This window comes from Copadichromis virginalis, linkage group LG16, assembly GCF_057382275.1.
Source record: "Copadichromis virginalis isolate Kocher_CV1m ecotype Utaka linkage group LG16, C_Virginalis_male_GT1.1, whole genome shotgun sequence".
NCBI lineage: Eukaryota > Metazoa > Chordata > Actinopteri > Cichliformes > Cichlidae > Copadichromis > Copadichromis virginalis.
This window is the reverse complement of record NC_140633.1, coordinates 37,280,422-37,302,982: the sequence shown is the minus strand read 5'-3', so window position 1 is coordinate 37,302,982 and position 22,561 is coordinate 37,280,422. Positions and strand designations below refer to the sequence as shown.

At 39.2% G+C, this 22,561-nt stretch overlaps 3 protein-coding genes and 2 long non-coding RNA genes across 6 annotated transcripts in view; 4 read left to right on the top strand and 1 right to left on the bottom strand.

Moving 5' to 3' along the window:
• The window catches only part of esyt3 (extended synaptotagmin-like protein 3), a 13,342-nt gene extending 8,270 nt beyond the window's left edge, over positions 1 to 5,072 (top strand). The window contains exons 16-23 of the mRNA XM_085434664.1: positions 547 to 633; positions 880 to 1,029; positions 1,154 to 1,509; positions 1,644 to 1,742; positions 1,837 to 1,968; positions 2,112 to 2,217; positions 3,443 to 3,492; positions 3,837 to 5,072. Coding sequence (XP_085290790.1) covers positions 547 to 633; positions 880 to 1,029; positions 1,154 to 1,509; positions 1,644 to 1,742; positions 1,837 to 1,968; positions 2,112 to 2,217; positions 3,443 to 3,492; positions 3,837 to 3,870 — 1,014 coding nt within the window. The 3' untranslated portion in view covers positions 3,871 to 5,072. The remainder of the gene's footprint in view (positions 1 to 546; positions 634 to 879; positions 1,030 to 1,153; positions 1,510 to 1,643; positions 1,743 to 1,836; positions 1,969 to 2,111; positions 2,218 to 3,442; positions 3,493 to 3,836) is intronic.
• LOC146691297 (uncharacterized) overlaps positions 1 to 20,896 on the bottom strand; it is a 26,211-nt gene extending 5,315 nt beyond the window's left edge. The window contains exons 1-2 of the long non-coding RNA XR_014915568.1: positions 20,831 to 20,896; positions 1,243 to 1,385 (exon numbers count right to left, since the gene is read on the bottom strand). This is a non-coding gene — a long non-coding RNA (uncharacterized LOC146691297). The remainder of the gene's footprint in view (positions 1 to 1,242; positions 1,386 to 20,830) is intronic.
• Positions 5,910 to 8,785, top strand: LOC146691299 (uncharacterized). Its single transcript, XR_014915569.1, has 3 exons — positions 5,910 to 6,402; positions 8,288 to 8,422; positions 8,556 to 8,785. It is a non-coding gene; the product is annotated as an uncharacterized LOC146691299 (long non-coding RNA).
• Positions 9,781 to 16,273, top strand: LOC146691298 (extended synaptotagmin-3-like; the record flags this gene model as incomplete). Its single annotated transcript, XM_085434683.1, has 13 exons — positions 9,781 to 10,002; positions 10,276 to 10,358; positions 11,249 to 11,297; positions 11,449 to 11,538; positions 11,676 to 11,742; positions 11,833 to 11,854; positions 13,948 to 14,056; positions 14,216 to 14,302; positions 14,591 to 14,740; positions 14,884 to 15,239; positions 15,391 to 15,489; positions 15,811 to 15,942; positions 16,067 to 16,273. Coding segments are annotated over 13 exons (1,596 nt in total), but the record flags the coding sequence as incomplete, so codon positions are not given.
• LOC146691296 (extended synaptotagmin-3-like) overlaps positions 20,336 to 22,561 on the top strand; it is a 16,404-nt gene continuing 14,178 nt past the window's right edge. Inside the window, exons 1-3 of one of the 2 annotated variants that reach the window (XM_085434662.1) lie at positions 20,336 to 20,516; positions 20,623 to 20,951; positions 21,237 to 21,278. In XM_085434662.1, the coding sequence (XP_085290788.1) occupies positions 20,646 to 20,951; positions 21,237 to 21,278 (348 nt within the window). In that variant the 5' untranslated portion in view covers positions 20,336 to 20,516; positions 20,623 to 20,645. Of the gene's footprint in view, positions 20,517 to 20,622; positions 20,952 to 21,236; positions 21,279 to 22,561 lie in introns of those variants that run through there. The other variant, XM_085434663.1, reaches the window with a different exon arrangement.

Below are 22,561 nucleotides of genomic sequence, written 5' to 3'. Positions count from 1 at the left end.
CTTGTGACAGAAACGTGTCTGTCTGTGGATGTCTCAACAACCAAACTTAATTGTTATTTCCGTGAGAAGAAGAACAGAGAACAGAGATTATCTGTATTTCACTGCTCCAGATCCTACGAGTCACAGTACTGTCAACAGCATATTTTAAAAGAAAATATTAGTTGTGTAAGAGGGCATTTAATAAATTCACTTTAAGCCCAACATAATTAAACCTGAATGAAGTACTACAGCATTTGGGCTTGTTTTTTTTTGCCAAAGTTCAGGTGTTAAAACACACTTTAGTCATTTCTAGTTAAATCAGAACTTTTAGTTTTAGGACTGACTTAGCATGGGGAAAAAAACTAAAGCCCACCAGCAACTCTAAGCATTATTTTCTCTAAAGTGGCCTAAAATTAAAAATGTTTGACTATTTTTGTTCTAGAAGCACTTTGACCTTTGATCAGTAATATATATAAAGTCTGTGTTGTAAAAATATTTCCATTGCAAACAAGTAGCACAGTAACTGTCTTAACTTTTTTTTTTACTACTCGATTCACTGTTTCCCAGGTTGTGTATGCTTCCAAAGACCCGGTGTGGGAGGAGGGCTTCACCTTCTTTGTGCGTAACGTCAAAGCGCAGCAGCTCTCTATTCAGGTTTGTTTTCTCTCTCTGGCAAAAAAAGCAACAAAGCTATTTTTTTACTTTTTTTTTTTAAACATTTTTTAACAGAAGTAAAGGTTTCTAATTGTTTTTACCATATTCTTCAATCATTATTTTTCCACAACTACCTTATAATTCTAAATCATATTCTGAAACTAGATTCTTTCAATCTGTCTGATCTCCTCATGAGGTTAATGTAATTTGTATTTTTCATATTTTCTTTGTTCATGTGTGGTTCAGGTCAAAGAGCCTGAGAAGAAGAATCCACTCGGTGTTCTCAACTTGCCCCTCAGTCGCCTCCTCAACACCTCCAACCTGACTCTAGACCAGCGCTTCCTGCTGGAGCGCTCTGGAGCAACCAGCCAGATCAAACTGAAGGCCACTCTGAGGGTGGGCATGCAAACATACACCCAAAGCAAATTATCTCTGTTGGTTTCCCCATTGTGTTTTCCACCTCTCTCATAAGTGATGGTTTTAGCCACAGTAGCACTGCTCATGTCTTCAACTCACACAGATTCTTAAATTGGAAGAGCCTCCACCCAAGCCTATCGTCAATCCTCCTTCAGAAGTCAAACAGCAACAGACCAAACAAGCAGGGAATACCTCAGTCTCCAATCCCTCCAACGCTCCATCCTCTTCTAACGCAGTTTCCTCCAAAGAAATTCCTGTTGTCTCTACTCCGAAACAAGTGCCAACTTCACCAAATGAAGGTTATTTAGCTCAACGCCGTGGCTCCTTCCAGGCGCCTGAAAACAGGAAGGAATCATCGTCATCAGCAAACTTGCGTCGGTTCGACTCTCACAGCCTGCTATCGGAGAACTCTATTGCTTCATCACGATTCGACCTGTCAGATGGAGCCACCTATCCCGAGTGAGACTTTGTTCTCTGCATGTTCTGTTAATGTCGACATCTAACCTTTTTAGAAATATGGTGAACTGAGGCAGTTGCTGCATTTTTGAAAGAGTAGAAATAAAAGTGACCTTTGCATATTTGTTTCTCTTTAGGGCCATTAGGAATCATCAGGGTTCGTTTGGAGAGATTGAGCTGGTTATACGCTACGCAACCCTGAGACATAAGCTTGTTGTCGTTGTTAACAGTTGCAGGTATGTCCCAAAAATCTGTCTTCAATAGTATTTAAGGCAGTAAAAAATGTAATTAAATATTCAAAACTTAAATACCGTGGTCTGTACCACACAGGAACCTATTCCCCTGCAGCGAGAATGGCACAGACTCTTACGTCCGCCTGTATCTCCTCCCCGACCAAACCTGGAAGCATCGTAAGAAGACGCATGTCAAGAAGAGGACAACTAATCCTGTCTTCAATGAAAAGTACGCTTACCTGATTCATTAACCATCTTGTACTAATTTTTTCAAATAGGAAGAATTGATCATTTATAGTTTGCAGATTGTGTATCTTTAAAGCTCAGCCATTGACATGGTTTCCTTTTTGTCCCAACCTGCTTTCATCACAGGGTTGAGTTTGACGTCTTACTCGAGCAAGCACAAACTAGGAAGTTGGATGTATCTGTGAAAAATAACAAGATGTTGGTTTCCAGAGAGAGAAAGGACATTGGCTCGGTGGGTAATTATACTTATAGATCAGATGAGCTACTCATGTGGTAGTGATTCCCTGAAAATATAAATAATAAAATATGTAACTATGTACAATGGGGAGGAAAGCATTAGAGCCCCTGCTGAATTTGCAATTTTGCTAACTTAGAAAGAAATGAACACACTCTAATATTGATGCAGAAACACAGAATATGAACCGAAAGTCCAGAAAAGAAAGCATTACATCAAAGTGATAAATGATTTACATGTTGGTGGTATGTTTTAGGTCACTGTCATTTTGGAAGACCTATCCACGACCCACCTTCAGTGTTCTGTCTGAAGGAAGAAGGTTCTTTTATGGCCCTGTTCATCGACCCCTTAATGTGCTGAGATCGTCCTGTACCCTTGGCAAAAACAAGGGAAAAAAGTCTCAAAGTATTATGTTTCCAGCTCCGTCATACTCAGCATTTCCTTCCTTGTAAACATGGAGGAAACTGATCCTGTAGACAGGTGTGCTTTATAAATATAATGAATTGACATCAGTAGTATCTTGATTGATTAACTGTAATCACAGTAAATTGGTAGGAGCCAGAATAATGGCTTGGTTTTAGGCAAATACTTATTTCAGTCAATGACATGCAAATCAGTTTATAACTTTATGATTTTTTTTCTGGATTTTTGATAAATATTATGTCTTTAAAATGAAACTACCATAAAAAAAATTCAGACTTTATTTCTTTGTGTGAAACTTACTTCCCTTTCTATATTTCTGTTCCTGACCTAAGCTTTAAAACTACTTGCAGCCGTCCAGTGCCACTCTTGGCCACCTAGTAGATGAACCTATGGTATAAATTTGAAATTCCTAGGTAACTTCCTTCTTGAGTTATCACATTAACAAGATTCTCAAAAAACTTGACTTTTGAAATGCACATTGAGGTTGAGGTCACTAAGATTCAAAATTCATACACGATTTTGAGGAGATGTAGTATCAACTTGAAATTCCTACATCGCCACTGGTGTCTGCCTGACGACAAGACCCCAGAAAGCCTTTTACAGCTGTGGGGTAAAAGGTTGTTAGTGAAACTGCTCGGTGCACTGCGATTTGTCGAACAAATATGCAACCTTTCATTTTCCAAACGGGCTCATAACAGTTTTCTTTTTTATTGATCCCTTTCATGTCAAACTGTCTTTGGCTGTCACTCTTTTGCAGCCTGTTCCAGATAATTAATGACACTTTTGCTTCTGTCCACAGATAATAATAGATCTATCAGAAATGGATCTAGTCAAAGGCATCACAGCGTGGTAAGGGGACACTTTTCTTTTTGCATGGTTTATGTGACACTAGCTACAAACAAAATGTTAGTAATTCCTGATGTGTCGCTCTGATTGCCCCTTTGCTGTGGGGCACTTTTTTCCTGTGTCTTTTTTTTATATAACTTCCTGGACTATTGCTGCCGTTATGGAAGTTTTATAGCAATGTAGCATAAACAGTTTTTGTACAAATTCCCAGATGAGTGTAATTGTGGAGGGCATAGAGCCTATCTGCCTGATGGCAGAAGGGAATTAAAACAATAGAAGATAACCTTTGCTAATTTTTATTTTATACTTATAATCACATAAACGTGTGATATTTCTTTTCTCTGAAGGTATGAGCTCACTCTACCCGGGCTGAAGAAGTGAGTGTAACATGTACAACTGAGAGAAACTTCAGCTTGAAAAGCTGCTGCTGCAACCGCTGCAGAGAAAATGACAGACGTTCATACTCCTTACTCATCCGAAACACAGCAAACCAAGATTTATTTGTGTGTGTGTGTGTGTGTGTGTGTGCTTTTTTTTTTTTTTTTTTGTAACAAAAAGACCCTTAATAACAATGAAAAAAAGGTTTGTGCAAGCAAAGCAACGCCTATATTTTGGTTATTTCATCTGAACCAAAGTTCATCTTTAGTGTTATATTGTAAATAGATTTATTGACAGTTTTTATGTATATATATTGGGGCAAATCAGGTAAAAGCCAAATGTTTGTTACAGCAATGTAGATGAGTGAGTGCATGGTGAGGAAGGATTACAGACTTCGATAAACACTGAAATGCACGAAGTCCCACTAAGCAGATTTTACATCGAGGCAGCTGAGCTGTTCTGCAGCTCATTGGAAGTAAAACTGCATCCAAGAAGGGCACAAGCCAAGTTCTTTGGCCTCAGTTACTGACTCAATAGGATGTCATTCCTTTTAAAGCTAATCTTCTCAGACCATTCAAAATAACATCTCAGTACGCCGTCACTCTCTTTATGAGGGACTACAGTTCTGAGCTAAGTAGTTAATCAGAGGTTTGACATAAACACTTTAAAGAAAGATTATTTTTTTTTTGTATTTATGTATTATTTAAAAAAAATCTCAATTGTAGTTGGTAAATTTGTTACAACAGGTGGCAGAATATTTTTAGTAGAACTGTCTTCAGACTACCAGAGATCTATAGTGGATGAAGACTTTGTCTTGGCTAATAGTTTGATGTTTTTCTGTTTTACATTAATTATTGAGCAGGGAAGCTGTTCCCAGTTGTTGTTTTTGAGCTGAAACTAAAAGGGACATTCATTTTCAATTCATATTCATGGCAAATAAATATCTTCAAACTAATACATGGTTGATTTGACATCATTTCAGTGTGAAAGTGTGATTGTGAAAAGAATAAATCTCTTCAGGCAGATTCCCAGATGACCAGCTGGGGGTATAGAGTCCCTATTCTCCCCACTGAACGCAGGGAGTATGTAATCAGTCACGTTTGTTAGTCTGTTTAGCGTCCAAAGCTTTCCAAGATATCCTTTTCAAATTTTGTGTGATGGTAGATAATATGCATATCCAAAAATAAAGATTGTAAGTGTCATGATCTTGGGTCTGGTGAATATTCTCTATTTTGTGGCTCTCGTGGCGTAGTCTTTTGTATTTGTAGCTCCCTAAGTTAGCTTTTGTATTTTGTCATTTCTAGGCTTTAGATTTTGTTACTGTGCCTCCCTGAATTCCTTGTGTTATGCCTGGTCGCCCTAGTTTCCATGTTCGTGAATTTCTTGTTTTACTTTGACAGTCCTGCGTTCGTCTATTCTGTTTCACTTTCTCCCTGTCTCATGTGTGTGATTAGTCCCAGCTGTGTTCCCTGTTCCTGTTTCCCTCGTTACCCTCTTGTGTATTTTGCCCTCTGTCTTCCTTTATCTGTTGTTGGTTTGTCTGATTGTGTCCCTCCATGTTTCCCGGTTCCAAGTATCATACAGTGTTTTGTAGTTAGTTTTTCCAGTAAAGAAAAAAAAACGTGCAAAATTGTGAACCGCGTTATAGCGAGGGACCACTGTATTGCTATTTTATTGCTTATTATATTCCTCGCACTGTTTGCAATTTCCACATGCTCTTATATGAGTGATAGAGTGCAGTACTACTTTTCAAGGCTGACTGTACTCTGGGAAAGAGTCGCTAGGGGGCAGTACCACCACATATACAGAGTCGGCTTGCTAATCTAAACAGGCGTTCCTGTTTAGGTGATTTGTGATCCTGTTTAGTTAAACATAACATAACACCGAAGAGGAAAAGCAGTTGAAGCGTACATGCGCGTGGGTCCTCTTGTTCACAGGCTTTAGGGCGAGTTAATTGGTTACCTAGCAACGGCGCTGAGTTTCTCTAAAGAGTTTATGATAACTATGAACCTTTACAGATAGTTTAACACATGTAAGTAAGTGTTAAACCAGGGTTAACACAGGTACGTTCAAAATACAACAGCTGTCTGTGTCTTCTGATACAGCATCATCGCTGTCAATTCACATATCAATTTATGTTGAACACTACCTGAACAATGACTCAGCAGGCCAAAACTGAGGGAAACTGAAGTGCCTTTAAAAACAATCCCTCCAACAGTATTGTACACAGCTCTTTCATATTATTCATGATATGCAAGCTTTGATATATAAGTGCTTGAAAAATTATTTGAAAGGACATTAAGGTTTGTATGCAGAGAAGTTGATCAGCGGTCCACTCCCCTCCCTGGACTTAATTGCCAGCTCAAGATGTCTCTCCAGAGCCAGGGCAAGTATACAGGACCACCTCCATCCTAACCACCACCTCTTCAACATCCCGCCCTCTGGAAAAAGGTTCAGATCCATCAGGTGCAAAAACAACAGACTAAAGAACACCTTCTTCCCGATGGCCGTCAGAACTCTTAATGCAAACTAAGAGTGAGTAAAGACTTGTCCAACACATCCACTCTGACACTGCTATTGATCATCCATGTGCAATATCTCAATCTTTCCATGTTCTGTGCAATATTTTTTGGGCTCATGTGCAGTATCTTTGGTATGTGCAATATTTTCCGGTCTTGTGCAGTACTTTGGTCTCAGTAGAATTACCATCTCCACCCTAAATGACCACAGCACCTCCACCCTTATTTATTTATTATATTTTATAATTGTCCTTGTATGCAGACCCACAATCAGAATCAGAATCAGAAACTTTATTGTCATTGTCACGAGAACAACGAAATGAAGAATGGTCCCCGATCATTGCATCATCCCTAGCAATATCAAAATATAAATAAAACAATAAAATTCAATAAATAAAATAGATAGAATACTTAAAATACTAATAAGATGTAACAGTAAAACATTCACATACATTCCCACACACATGCTTCAGGCCGTGCATAGATTAACACAAGAGTGGCGTGATGGACATTTTTTTTGTAGTATTCAGATGTGTTATTGCAGTTGGATAACAACTGTGTTTGAGTCTATTAGTCCTTGCTCTGATTGCCCTGTACCGTCTGCCTGAGGGCAACAGTTCGAACAGCGAGTGGCCAGGATGTGAGGTGTCTTTTATGATGTTTTGGGCCTTTTTAAAACAGTGGGCATTGTGTAGAACTTCCAGTGTGGGGAGAGGGCAGCCAGTGTTTCTTTTTCAATGTTTCTTCCTTGTCTTTATGTCAGTGGCTTCTATCTGCTCCTTTGGCCAGCTTATTATCCCAGCAGGATACCTGATCATGGGCAGGGCGTAGGTGTTCTTACCATTCAGCTGGCTCCTCAGGAATTGCCTGACCCTCTGCAGGTACTTGGTGGTTGCAGCTTTCCTAACGGCCTCTTCATGGTTCCCATTTGCCTGTGGGATCCCCAAGTACTTGTAACTGTCCCCAGTGTATGCAATGTTTCCTTCTGGTAGTTCGATCCCCTCAGTTCTGACTACTTTCCCTCTCTTTGTTGTTGTTGTTGTTATCATCCGACTACGTTTCTCCAGTCCGACTGACATTCCGATTTCATTGCTGTATATCCTGGTGGAATCGATGTTTCATTCACTCTTGGCATACAGCTTGATGTCATCAATCTACAGGAGGTGGCTGAAAACTGGCCCACTTTTCATCAGGGTGCCCTGGTTCCTCAACACCTGACGCGGACCTTGTTGATCTGGGTGACATCCGATCCGGCATCCCTTCATATTTATCTGTCTCGCTCATGTCTGCGGTAGGCTCACTTAGCATACAGTGGCTTGCAAAAGTATTCGGCCCCACATTTTGTCACATTTCAGCCACAAACATGAATCAATTTTATTGGAATTCCACGTGAAAGACCAATACAAAGTGGTGTACACGTGAGAAATGGAACGAAAATCATACATGATTCCAAACATTTTTTACAAATAAATAACTGCAAAGTGGGGTGTGCGTAATTATTCAGCCCCCTGAGTCAATACTTTGTAGAACCACCTTTTGCTGCAATTACAGCTGCCAGTCTTTTAGGGTCTGTCTCTACCAGCTTTGCACATCTAGAGACTGAAATCCTTGCCCATTCTTCTTTGCAAAACAGCTCCAGCTCAGTCAGATTAGATGGACAGCGTTTGTGAACAGCAGTTTTCAGATCTTGCCACAGATTCTCGAGAAATTTAAAGCAGGCTTAGGCTACAAAATATTAAAATAAGTTGTCATTTTAAAAAGTTAAATAAGCCATTTGATACATTAAGCCTTTTTGTTTTCACCTCATATAAGAGAGCAAATAAAATTCTATGTACCATGTGATCTCATAGGTGCTGAATCAAGTTGTGCTAAAGTGGTGTGGTGTTTTTTTATGTGTTCAGGTGTTGGAGCAGGCGTGGCCATTCATTGGGATGTACATGGAGAAGCTACTTAGAGAAAAGATCCAGCCATCCATCAGGTCCTCCAATCCTGCACTCAAAGTGTTCACATTTACCAAGATTCATTTTGGATACAAAGTGTGTGGTTTTGATTTATGCACCATTTTTATTTGTTCTGCTTCAAAAATTCAGTAACATTCATCATTGGAAGTGCATCATAGGTGATGTATTGTGGCCGAGTGATTTTTTTTTTATTTTTATTTTTTTTCAGCCTCTCAAGATCACTGGAATAAGAGCGTACACACATGAAGTGGAACATAGGGAAGTGATTCTAGACATGAATATAAGGTTGGTCAAACAAATTTTTTCACCTTAGTTTACAAAGTAGTAATAATAATAATAATGGATTGGATTTATATAGCGCTTTTCAAGGCACACAAAGCGCTTTACAATACCACTATTCATTCACTCTCGCATTCACACACTGGTGGAGGCAGCTACAGTTGTAGCCACAGCTGCCCTGGGGCAGACTGACAGAAGCGAGGCTGCCATATCGCGCCATCGGCCCCTCTGGCCAACACCAGTAGGCAAGTAGGGTAAAGTGTCTTGCCCAGGGACACAACGACCAGGACAGAGAGCCCAGGGATCGAACCGGTGACCTTCCGGTTACAGATGCGATTCCCAACCCCCTGAGCCACACGGTAGTGTGATGTTTTCTCTTGTCATCATTTATGTCTGACCAGCTCAGTTTACTCTCCAGTTATGATGGTGATGTGGACATGAGCACTGATGTGAGCCTGGCAATCACAACTCGTGTGAAAGGACTTAAAGTGAGCATCTCATTTTTCTGTGTTCTCTCCATCGTCTATATCACATGCTTACTGTTCATGTAAAACTCGCTCTGAATCTTCCAGCTTCAGGGGATGCTGAGGGTCATTTTAGAGCCTCTTATTGGTCAAGCACCGCTGGTGGGAGGAGTGACTTTTTTCTTCCTTCGCCGCCCTGTAAGTGGCCAGAGACTTTCTCACAGCCTTATTATGACGAGTGGAGCCTTGTAGTTAGTAATGTTTAAAACTCTGCACATAAACTGGACTGGTACGCCAAACCTTTTGAGCATCCCTTCTTTAAGGTCTCAAATAATATTTTAAATATTTGAAATGAATGATTTTATTACTCGGTGTTTACTTGTTTGGTTGCTGTCCTCTCTCATCACATCTTTCACCTCACAGTTCACTGTCTGAGGAGACGATCTTGGATGCTATAGCTTCCATCATGGTGTTGCCCAACCGCATGTGCATTCCCCTCATAGACAAGGTCAAAGGGGACCAGATGAGGTTCCCACTTCCTCATGTTAAATATTTTTGGAGTTATTTTCATCTTATAACTTGCAGCTACAGTAAGCAGCAGTTCACATTAAAAAACAGAATCCTATCAAAATAAAAAAGTATAAAAATTTTGAATGTTGTTTTGACTATTGCTAGTTTTTTGCTCTTTCAGTTTACCTGACTGTTAATGTGAATACTTGTGCTTTTTCATCTCAGGGGGTGGTGAGGGTCCACTTGTTGGAGGCCAGAGATCTGGTGGCTAAGAACACACACGTGATGAATTTAATGAAAGCGAAATCAGACCGATATGCCACACTGAGAGTGGGCAGCACGCATTTCAAAAGCAAGACTGTCAAAGAGAATTTGTTCCCAAAATGGAATAAAGTGTATGAGGTACACAAACACACTGCACTTATCCACACTTTGATTCAGTAATCGATTACTGTTTGATTCTGACACTCTTTTTTCCCTTAACAAAAAAATGTGTCACTTAATTCTCATGGACAAACTTGAAAACACAATTACGTGGAGTTTGTTTGCATTTTTGCTCAGTATCTTATATCCACTTTTTCTTAATGTAACCCACTGAAATCCCATTCAGTGAAATTTAATCAAAATACTTGAAAGACAATTAAAACATTGTTGTTGTTGTTTTTGTGTGTGCAGTTTATTGTCCATGAGGCCCCGGGGCAGGAGCTAGAATTAGAGCTGTGCAATGAGGGCGCAGACAAAGATGATTGTCTTGGAAGGTAAATCGAATATTAAATGGATTTTGGCCAAATTCTTTAATGATAATAATAATGATGGATTGCATTTATATAGCGCTTTTCGGGGCCCTCAAAGCGCTTTACAATACCACTATTCATTCACTCTCACATTCACACACTGGTGGAGGCAGCTACAGGTGTAGCCACAGCTGCCCTGGGGCAGACTGACAGAAGCCAGGCTGCCATATCGCGCCATCGGCCCCTCTGGCCAACACCAGTAGGCGGTAGGTGAAGTGTCTTGCCCAAGGACACAACGGCCGGGGCTCGAACTGGCAACCTTCCGGTTACAAGACGAACTGCCAACTCTTTGAGCCACGATTGCCCCATCTTTAGGCAGCATCTGCCAATCAGTCATCAGTAGATTTCTCGTTGTAGTGCCTCCTGTAGTCACTGATGTCAACAGATCCAACTTAAAGACAGTTTTATCACTCAATATTCAACATATTTAATTTTTGTCCATAATATGTCATTTACTTGTATTTGTATAGCACTTTTCTGGTTTTACTGGCCATACATGACCAATCAAAGCTTTCACGCTTCTGGGTCGTTTGACCCAGCATTTTCTGTTTCTGGTGTTTTTGTATTATTCTGTATTATGATTTAGGTTCTGATTCCTTAGTTGTGCTGATTATTATTATTATTATTGTAATCTTCATGTTAGGGTAGGTTTAGTTCAGTGTCTTGTCTGTGCCTGCCGTGTTTCCTGTGTTAATTTGAAAGTCCGTGTCTCATGTCAGTGTGTGTAGTTTTACTTTCTTTTTAAATGTAGTGATATGATTATTGCTTTGGTATGCATTTCTGAGCCACGAAACTGATTAAAATAATGATCTGTCTGAGTTCTGATGTTATTCTACATTTCTTGTCTAATTTAGATATAACCTTGATTTTGGAGAAGTGAAGAGGGAGAAACAAATGGATCAGGTGAGCTTTTTTAACGCTAATAAACAACTAATAGCAGTATTTCTGTGCTAGAGGACATTGCAGGATTTATGTAGTGTTCAAGCTTCTGTTATAATTTCCTCTAGTTCTAGATTTGTATTTAATCCTTTTGAACATCCTTTTACTCATGCAGTGGTTTCCTGTGGACAGGGCACTGCATGGTGAAGTTCATCTTAAGCTCCAGTGGTTTTCCCTTCAGACTGACACCAGCCTGCTGAAGGAGGTACAGCAGCTTAGTGTTTCTTTGATGTCAATAACATCAGGATTTTATTATTCATCTTTTAACTGCCGCTGTAGGTAGCTCAGTGTCCAGCTGCTATGTAACTCATGTTCATTCTCTCTCCCAACTCTTCCTTCCAGTCCACGGACAATTTTGCCTGTGCTGTGCTTGCAGTGTACCTGCACAGTGCCGCAGATCTACCAGTAAGTATCTTCTAATAGGGAGTATTAGAAAATACTGACGTAAGTCAGTGATGCAAATGTGCTCAGCTGTATTTTTGTACTGCTCTACAAAAAGATGGCCGTGAGTCTCGAGAAAAGTAGTTTCACTTTATTATCTTCTAATTTTATAAGAATATTTGGCACCAAAGTACAGTATTAGAGCGCTTTATATTTAACTGAGTGTTGCGCCACTGAAAAACAGTAAAAGTGTGTTTATTTGAAATTAAAATTTGACATAGGTATATAAAAAATTCAAGCTTTGTTTTACTCATTAAAAATAACAGAGAGTGATATATTTTACTTCTCGGCAGCGAGCACATAAACATCTAACTTTCTGTGTGATTGCACATATTGTTGTTAAAACCAGCCCACTGGTCATAATGGAGATATTTTTTCATCTGATATCAGATAAAACTGGCGTCAGTTCTGAGAATGCATTTTGTAATTTAATTTCTGCTGCACTAAAAAAGAAAAATAAATCACATAAATTTGTCGTTAATGAAAAATTTAGATATTGGGGGGGGGTGTTAAATTTATTTTCTTTCTACTATAAAATTGTCCAAAAATGTAACTCTCTTGAACAATATTTCAACTTTGCTTTCGAGTTTGTGGCTCATAACAAAGGGCAGTCCTTATCTTTCATTGGTACTTAGCTTTTCTTTCATTTTTGTGTCCTAGAGTTGATGATGCTTTTGAATGTTGATGTCTCAGTTTGATCAGGAGCTTTGTGTTATCACTCCAAGTGCTCTTGTGTCTGTGAAAGCTGGCCTTTTTGTCTGGCAAATGCCTCTGATTTTACGTAGCTGTGTTACTGACAGCTGGTCTTCCTCCTGAGCAATGTTCAGGTTACGTTTGCTAGCATAAAGAAGAATGCAGAAAGTGAACATAGTCGGGAACTTTTGAGGAAATTAGAACTATTAAATCTTTTTTTAAATCAGACACACACTGACACATTACCAAGGTTGCTATACTCACAGATCTTTTTATAGTTACATGGTATTATGTGTGAATCCATTCATCTTGTTATTTAGGCACTGGCAGGCAAGGAGCATGTTTTCACAGAGACCAGCTAAACATTTCTCAGTTCTGTTGCCTTCAGAAGCATTGCCTCTGACTGCCCTCTGGTGGCCATAGTGTGACAACGCAATAACACAGTGAGGTGTGATGGAGCATTGTCCTGCATGAAAATCATGTTTTTCTTGAAGGATGCAGACTTCTTCCTGTACCACTGCTTGAAGAAGGTGTCTTCCAGAAACTGGCAGTAGGACTGGGAGTTGAGCTTGACTCCATCCTCAACCCAAAAAGGCCCCACAAGCTCATCGTTGATGATACCAGCCCAAACCAGTACTCCACCTCCACCTTGCTGGCGTCTGAGTCGGACTGGAGCTCTCTGCCCTTTACCAATCCAGCCACGGGCCCATCCATCTGGCCCATCAAGACTCACTCTCATTTCATCAGTCCATAAAACCTTAGAAAAACCAGTCTTGAGATATTTCTTGGCCCAGTCTTGACGTTTCAGCTTGTGTGTCTTGTTCAGTGGTGGTCGTCTTTCAGCCTTTCTTACCTTGGCCATGTCTCTGAGTATTGCACACCTTGTGCTTTTGGGCACTCCAGTGATGTTGCAGCTCTGAAATATGGCCAAACTGGTGGCAAGTGGCATCTTGGCAGCTGCACGCTTGACTTTTCTCAGTTCATGGGCAGTTATTTTGCGCCTTGGTTTTTCCACACGCTTCTTGCGACCCTGTTGACTATTTTGAATGAAACGCTTGATTGGTCGATGATCACGCTTCAGAAGCTTTGCAATTTTGAGACTGCTGCATCCCTCTGCAAGATATCTCACTATTTTTGACTTTTCTGAGCCTGTCAAGTCCTTCTTTTGACCCATTTTGCCAAAGGAAAGGAAGTTGCCTAAAAATTATGCACACCTGATATAGGGTGTTGATGTCATTAGACCACACCCCTTCTCATTACAGAGATGCACATCGCCTAATATGCTTAATTGGTAGTAGGCTTTCGAGCCTATACAGCTTGGAGTAAGACAACATGCACGAAGAGGATGATGTGGACAAAATACTCATTTGCCTAATAATTCTGCACTCCCTGTATGTGCAAGGGTTTATTTCTGGTTTAAATGTTGACAGTGGCTCACAGAAACACAGACTCAGCTAACAGTAGTTGTAAACTAGAACAGATGTTCTCACTGCCTCACTGGTTTGCTTTTATTTCAGCTCACAAAGAGAACCACCTGTCCCAACTCCTTTGTGGAAATGTCCATTGACGACGACGTTAAGAAAAGCGAGGTAGGTATTGCTAATACGCCATTTCCACCTTTAAGTGCATATGTCCTTTTTTCGATTATTTTTCTTCTGTAAAAATTTAAAACACTGGTCAGTTCATCTGCTTCAGAGATTGCAGTTACATCCACACATCTCAGTGACCGTCTTGCTCTCTTTCCACAGGTTGCGTATGCATCTAAAGATCCAGTTTGGGAAAAGGGTTTCACCTTCTTTGTGCATAATGTCAGTGCACAGGAGCTCATTGTTCAGGTTTGTCATTTACTCCGTACTGTTTGTAAAATAATGTAAAATAAATAGTTTAAAACCTTTAATTTAATAACCTAATTAGAAAAGTGATAGCATGTTCTCACATTTTTTCCAGTTTTTAATCAGATATGTTCTTCATACAGTTTTTGTTTTGTATGCCTGTAAACCAATCATTCAAACCTTGATTTCTCCAGTGTGTTGCCAATGTTGCAACACCATATTCCATCTGATCTCTTCATAAGTTTAATCTAATCTTTGTTTTTTCATATTTTCTTTGTTCATGTGGTTCAGGTCAAAGAGCCTGAGAAGAAGAATCTAGTCGGTGTTCTCAGCTTGCCCCTCAGTCACCTGCTCAGAACCTCCAACCTGACTCTAGACCAGCGCTTCATGCTGGAGCGCTCTGGAGCAAACAGCCAGATCAAACTGAGGGCCACTCTCAGGGTGGGCATGCAAGGCTAAAGATCTCTTAGGTTTCCCTGTTTTATTTATTTTAGTTGTTGTTTTTGTTCCCCCCGCCCCCATTGTGTTATTCACTAGTACTGCCAATACAATTCCTCATCAGCTCTGATGTAAATCTCACACAGATTCTTAATTTGGAAGAGCCTCCATCCCAGACTATCTTCAGTCCTCCTCCACAAGGCAAACAACAACAGGCCAGAAAATCAGGGTACAGCTCAGTCTCCAATCCCTCCAATGCTCCACCCTCCTCTCACACAGCTTCCTCCAACAATATCCCTGCTGCCTCTACTCCGAACCTGGAGGGAGCATCACCAAGCAAAGGCTATTTGGCTCAAGGCTGTGGCTCCTCCCAGGCGCCTGAAAACAGGAAGCAATCATCTTCATCAATAAACTTGCGTCGGTTCGACTCCCACAGCCTGCTGTTAGAGAACGTCATCAATTCATCGCGATTCGACCTGTCAGATGGAGCCTCCTATCCAGAGTGAGAATTGTTCTCTGTGTGTCCATTTCTGTCCTCTAACGCTGACTTTTAATATTTTTACAGATATAATGAACTAAGCGAGATGCTGCATTCTCAAAAGAACTGAAAGAAAGAAAAGGTGACATTCATATATTTATTTTTACCTCTAAAGGGCCATTAGGAATCATCTGGGTTCATTTGGAGAGATTGCGTTGTCTGTACAATATGCAGCCATGAGGAACAAACTCATGGTCTTTGTTAACAATTGCAGGTATGTCACAGCGATCAAGCAGCACCAGTTATGATTTGCATTTTTAGTGTGATGACATTAAACTCTTTTTCTAATAAGCACCATATGTTGAAATAATATATATATACACCTAGGTCCAGGATATTGAAAATATGTCATATAATATGTTTGCAGTAGCTGGTATAAGTCATAAACAGGCTTAATTTAAGAATATTAAGATATTCATTATTTTTGTTTTAAATTATCTGAACTCAACACATCAGATGAGAAAAAGGCAACAGTTAGAGATTGTAAATTGCACATATAATATACAGTTTTCTTTTAAAATCCTCTGTCACGCAGGAATTTATTCCCCTGCAGTGAGAACGGCACAGACTCTTACGTCCGCCTGTATCTCCTTCCTGTCCAAAGCTTGAAGCATCGCAAGAGGACCGGTGTCAAGAAGAGGGCGATCAATCCCATTTTCAAAGAAAAGTGAGCGTAATAAACTAATTCTACATATCCCGTTTGTTTTTTAAAAAACGAAGAGCTGGGAGTTTTAAAGTTTGTGCACAGTGTTACTTTCTTTTACTTTTCTGACAATCATCTTTTGTCACAGGTTTCAGTTCGATGTGACACTCAGGGAAGCACAAACTAGGAAGTTGTATGTGTCTGTGAAAAGTAACAAGATGTTGGTCTCCAGAGAGAAAAAGGGCATTGGCTTGGTATGTTATGCTACGTCAGGGTAAACGGCATTGATACCTTAAAAATAATAAAACTATACACTGAGGAATATTCCTATTTGTAAATAAACATTTTTATAGTAATTAGAATGATATATGCTTCTGATAAAAATAATCTTAATTTTTAAAAACATATTAAGAAATAATCAGTATTGGTGTCATTAAAATTGAAACAAATATAATTACTATCTAATATAAACAACTCATTTTTTCTGATACAAGCTTTAAAAAGCAGTTTAATCTATTTGTTTTCTATCTATCTATACATACATATGAGTGTCAGTATGAAGCATCTTATAAGGGGCAATACTTGTTTCTGGGTTTTCACTAAAATAACCACTTTCAGCACCAAATACAAACTGGTGCTGGTTTCTTTGTTTCTTTGTTGATTGCAAGTCATGGACTCTAATGTAAAACCGTGTGTGGGTGATTATTTGTTTTTAGATATAGTCATGTGAATATTTCACACCTGTTTCTCTAAAGGTATGAGCTCACTCTGCTTGGGCTGAAGAAATCCATCTAGCAAGTGGATCTGAGAAAAGCTTTGCAACTTAAAAATCACCTCATCAGCCACTGCAGGGGAAACTGCCGACATGATGCTTGAAGAGTTTCATACTCCTTTATGGATTTTTTTTTCCGAAAGTAGCAGAAAAACTATCTTTGATCGTGTAAATAAGGAACACTCTGATCCCAGGCACAAAATTCATCTTCCAATCTAGTAACACTGGAGGTCTTACTTGAAACTGACACACTTAAACGTAAGATTAAAACAAGTTTGTGTCACTTTTTGTATGCAAGAAAAGACAATTTGTCAGAACTATAACTGATGAGATATACAAGCAAAAATCAGCTTGTTTTTCAATGCTAAATAATATTTTCACAGTTTCCATCAAACTGCAGTAAGTTGAGGACTTGACCATTAATGCTGATGGTTGATCAGACAGTACCACTAAGTTAATGAGTGTCATGTGCTCTTTGTTCAACATGTATCTGGTCCCACTATCCTCGCAAAAATGCAACTTGGACATAGCTTATGGTGTTAAGTTGGCAGTAAATGAAGTTGCTTTTGGTGACCATAAGTCACTCTTTTAATGTTCATTTTAACTAAGTATTAACAACGTGTTTGTATTAGGATCTGACATTCAATTGATGACTGTTATTTCAGAGATGAACGTTTGATCCTCTTCTTTATTTGAAAGATCCTCTCCACTATTATAATGAAGCAGTGAAAGGGACTGGATCTTTTTATTTCAGCCATCTCAATCTAATTGTGACAAGAATAATCCCAGGATGACTGTAATGTATTTCTCAATCATTTTGTAAATAAGGTGACCGAGTTACCATAAGATCCAAGTTCTCCTTATGTTCCTCAGCATGTGAAGATGGCTCTTAGTGAGCTGAGTCCTTTACGTCATTCTTTCCAGTTACTGTTAATGGCTTAGTTACAGTAATGGACTCGATAAAACCCTCTTCATACTTATTTGAGATTTTACCTCTTTCCTGTTTGGGACTTTTACAAGTATGGTTCTTCATTTCTAACTACCGTTAACAACTGTTTGAAGTAAGGTTGTGGCATTCCCCGTTTTAAGCATTCCGAGCCAGTTTTGTTACTTTAAAAAATGTAATCTTGATGTCAGTTCTGTTGGGAATTATCCATCTGTTTCAAAATTGCCATTTACTCTATCAGGAGATTATTAGAAACAGTTGTGGGGAGTCAATTGAGATCCTTTTTATACAAAAAACAGATTTCTGACCTGTTCCAGTTTGATTTTCCAAAGCAGCACTTCCTTGAGATTGAGAGTCTATAATACGATTCTAATGGTATTTGATTCAGGAAATTGTTCTGTACTCATTTTAGTTGATCTCAATAGAGCCCTTCATACCGTTGACTATGGTATGTTACTTAATAGGCTTGAGGTTTCGGCTGGTATCTCTGGCTTGGTGTTAGACTTGTTTTCCTCTGATTTTTCAGACAGGACTTTCTCTGTTTAGGGTAAACAACATTTCTTCTCTAACCTGTGAGGTTCCACAAGGTTCAGTCCCCGGTCTCTTACTACTATATCGCTACATCCTTCCTTTAGCTGCCATCGTTCAACCTTTCCATTTCTTATTTATTTATGCTGACATTCAGCTGTTTTTGTCTTTTAAGCCTTACCGGCTCGAGAGGCTATCCACCTAGTTCAATGTCTATCCCAGCAATTGATTTGTTTTGAATTTCAACAAGACTGAGGCCATGATTGTAGCTCCTCCTGAACTACACTGAAAAACCAGTCAAGTGATTGCTTCCTTTTGCTCGTCCAGCATTCATAATTTTGGTATAGTATTTGTTTCTTCTTTAGGCTTTAACTTTTATATAAAATCTATTTGACATTTCTGTTTCTTTCATTTAGGTGTATAGTCTCCTCGGCTGATTCATGCAAACCGTAAAGTCCTTTTTTACTGACTTAGTTAAATCATCTATTTTTCACATCCAAGATTTACAAAACGGTGCAGTCAGACTGCTGATGTGTTTTACGTGTTTTATGTGTGAAATTCACATTCTTGCACAGAGATCACTAAGTGAACAAGGTCTAGACTATTTATCTAAGCTTGTTTTTACTCCTTCGAGCCTTCGATCACAGACTCTGAATTTAATAACTGTTCCTTGTTAGCGACTGGGGGTATTGCTATTTATGTTAACTGATTTATTGCGACTTTTATTTTATTCTCTTTGAACTTGCTTTTGTATTATTGTTAACAGTGTTTTTTTAATCTTCTGATTTATTTTTATTGTAATTCTTCCTCATTTTCATTTATTTGAATGCACAGAACTTTGTGCCTATTTGTCTGTGAAAACAGGTGTATTAATAAACATTATTTAATCAAACAAAGCTCAGTTCCTTACTACTGAAGAAAGGTAATGAAATGTTAACAAGATGCTGTACAACTGGCTGGGTGAAAACCCTCACTCCCAGTCATTCCCATAACGGCATCCAGACCAGCTGTCTTTCCATTCTCCATCCTCTTCACAGCTGCCCTCACTTCCTCCTTACCAATCCTCTGCATTTCCTGATTCACTAACTGTCATCCCCTCTCTCTCCTTTTGTTCCTTAAAGTTCCTTTCATCTTATCAACACACTCGCACGCATATTAGTACATTACCATCTCTGCCCTTACACCATAACCTGCTGCACATCCTTTCCAGCTCAATCTTGATGTCTAGCTTAAGTGAAACTGGGACCGTTGTGGGGGGGCCACACAAACCACACGCAATTTGATTCTGCTCAATATATTTTCTCTTATAAACTGCTACTGGTAAGAGTAGATGTTTACAAGTGGGTAATAAAAATGTGAAACATGCATAGTGAAAATGCCAGAATTAATCAGCATTGCCAAAAACAACTATGAAGAAAATGTGCACTGACACAAACAAGAGACAAAGAATACATTGAAAAAGAGTAGAACACAAACAAACAAACAAACAAACAAACATTTGTACATATTTGTAGAGTTTGCATTCAATTAAAACTGGGTGTGAGTTTCATGTGGTTGAACCCAATGCGTGGATATGGGGATCTACATTATGTGGTTAGATGAGTCATCATTAAATAATAATAATATCAGTAATAATATTAAAAATATTGGTAATAATAACAATATAAGTAATAATACCACCGCCAGTACTATTTGTACCACTACTGATGGTAATGATAATACTAAGAAAAAGACAACAAAAAAAAATCAAATGAAGCTAAATAAAGATATGAATGAAAACATGAATTGAAATAATGATAAAAGAAAGATGAGAATTGGTAACAAAAAATATATAAGTTTCCTTTTTGTTAATTACGTCATCTGCTATTTCTCCGTTCCTTTTTTCTTGTCCATGGAGAGAAATGCGGTCTGTTTGGGACTTAAACGAGCGCAATAAAGTCGGGTTCAGTAAGAGAGGATCTGTATCTGTATTTGTTAAACTTCATCACTGAGGAATTTTAAGATCCAAAGAGAACCGAGACCTTATAAGCACATCTCCGTGTGCGTGGAAAGTCCTGACTTGAAGCGCACTACTGACACAGTAGGTGCCAGTAAGGAATCAAAAGTGCAACAACGTGCGTGTGATTGTGCGCTCGTGCCCTGATGACGTTACTGTGTAGTTACAACATCAACAATATGGTTCGGGGTGTTTTGGCACTGACTTACACAGCACCTCCCGGTGCAGAATAGGCATACAGCGTGGAAATCTAAGTTCCAGGTCTGGATTTATTTCCGTCATTTTATCCTGCATATTTATTTTTGTTTAAAAAAAAAAAAAACACGGAGAAGGTGTAGGACTACTATGAGCGCGAGGTAAGTGGGGAGGACTGGTTTGTCTACTTTTCAAATGAAAATGAAATGAAATACACAGAAAGTTGTTCGCCCTCTGATCATACAATAAGTGCGTTTTCTGAACCAGGTCCTCAGACCGTGTCTGACCCGATGGCACAAAAACCGTCCGAAAGCATGCAGTGCACGGACAGGCTGAGCTCCTCGACTGTTAACCACGTAATAATAGAGTTCGTGATGTACTGCGGGAGAGCGGTGTTCATCTGCTACCCTGTGTATCTGTTAGGCTATCTGGGCATCAACATCAGCTGGGTATTGCTGTGCGTGTTTATGCTCACCTACTGGAAGAAAAATCGCCAATGGAAAGTCGCCCGGATCACATCAGCCATCGACTTAGTGGACAATGAAAAACGCGCGATCAAAACCGAGCTGAGAAGTGCCTTACCGATGGCATCCTGGGTATGTTCTGTTTTTCTGTTACAGCCTAAACTTTTGAGGGAGGTTTTTAATCACCACACCTCTTCGTCTTCCACCAACGCCGTCATGCAACTTTAATGTCCAAAAGTTGATTCTGTTCATCTGGACGAAGCGTTTTGTGGGAGAAACGTTTCACTTGGATGAGTGACGAAACGTTTCTCCCACAAAACGCTTCGTCCAGATGAACAGAATCAACTTTTGGAGATTGACTTACCTGGATGATTGAGCATGCATCAAGATTTTAACTTTAATGCTTTTCCCCCAAAGGTGCAATTCTCTGATGTAGAGAAGGTTCACTGGCTTAACAAGGTACAGTATTCAAACATTTTTCACATGTTAAGAGTGATATTATCTATTAAGTCCTTTTTTTAAACAGGTTCTCTCGGTGAGATTGAAATCTCTTTTTCAAGAAAGATACCAAGACTAAAAACAGGTGCAAGAGTACGTTGCAGATGCACAAATACAACAATTTAAAATTTTCACATTATGCCCTGTGATACACAGAATTTAATTCAAATTAATTCAATTCAATTTTATTTATACAGCGTCATATCACAACAACAGTCACCTCAAGGTGCTTTATATTGTTAATTAGACCCGACAATAATGCATACAGACAACATATGACTCACTGAGCAAGCACTTTGGAAACAGTGTGAAGGAAAAACTCCCATTAGAGACCTTAAGGTGGATATAGATGCACTCATAAAACAATAGCACCATAATCAAGTGGAGACAAAATTGTGGGTTGTGCAATGATCTTGCAGCTTATGAATGAGATTTAAAAAAAAAAAAAAAAACTATATAAAAACCAGATCTTCATCTTTTTTCTTTTTTTTTTTTGTAGAAAAGTCTCTTTATCATCCAGCCAGAGTCTCAAGTATCTATAACAATCAACTGTTTCAGCTTTACAACCATAAAAGGTTTGAATATGGACTGTAGGGTGATTCAGTAAGAAGGACTAGATGCTACAATCCCTGATAATGCACTGCTTTAGATGGAGAGACTCTTCAGGGATGGCTGTTTTGAGGCAAGGCAGCCCAGAAACTTTGTCAGCAGCACGCATCGTTGTGTGACTTTTACCCAGGCTAATCTGACATTTTCCTTCCTTGGTTAGGTTTAAGGATTAGAGATCTGATCTAGCTTATGATTTTAAAATTTAGGACAAATTGGATTCATCGGGTATTTCGGCCATCATCACTAGACACCCTCATCCAAGGAGGCCCTGCCAGGGTTGATCAGGCCCTGGAGTGTGTCACTGGTTTATGTTAACTTGTTATTTCTCTTCTTCTTTCTTCTGTTTAGTTTCCCACAGTTTATTTTCTATCTATTCACTGCAACTGAGAAATAATACTTACCTCTTTAGCATTTATGGAGCCTAACTTCTTGAAAGGGATAGAAAAGGCGATAGAGAGAAGTAAGACAAAAACAGGGGGCGCCTGATCTGGCGTCCCACACCTCCCTGCCGGATCGGGCTGTACTGGATACCTTTAGGTGACCTCATTAAGATCAAGTAGAATCCCGCCCATGTTTGTAATGTTTCGTTCTTTTGATGCATTTTTAGGCTAATTTATGACAATTGTCATCTTTAT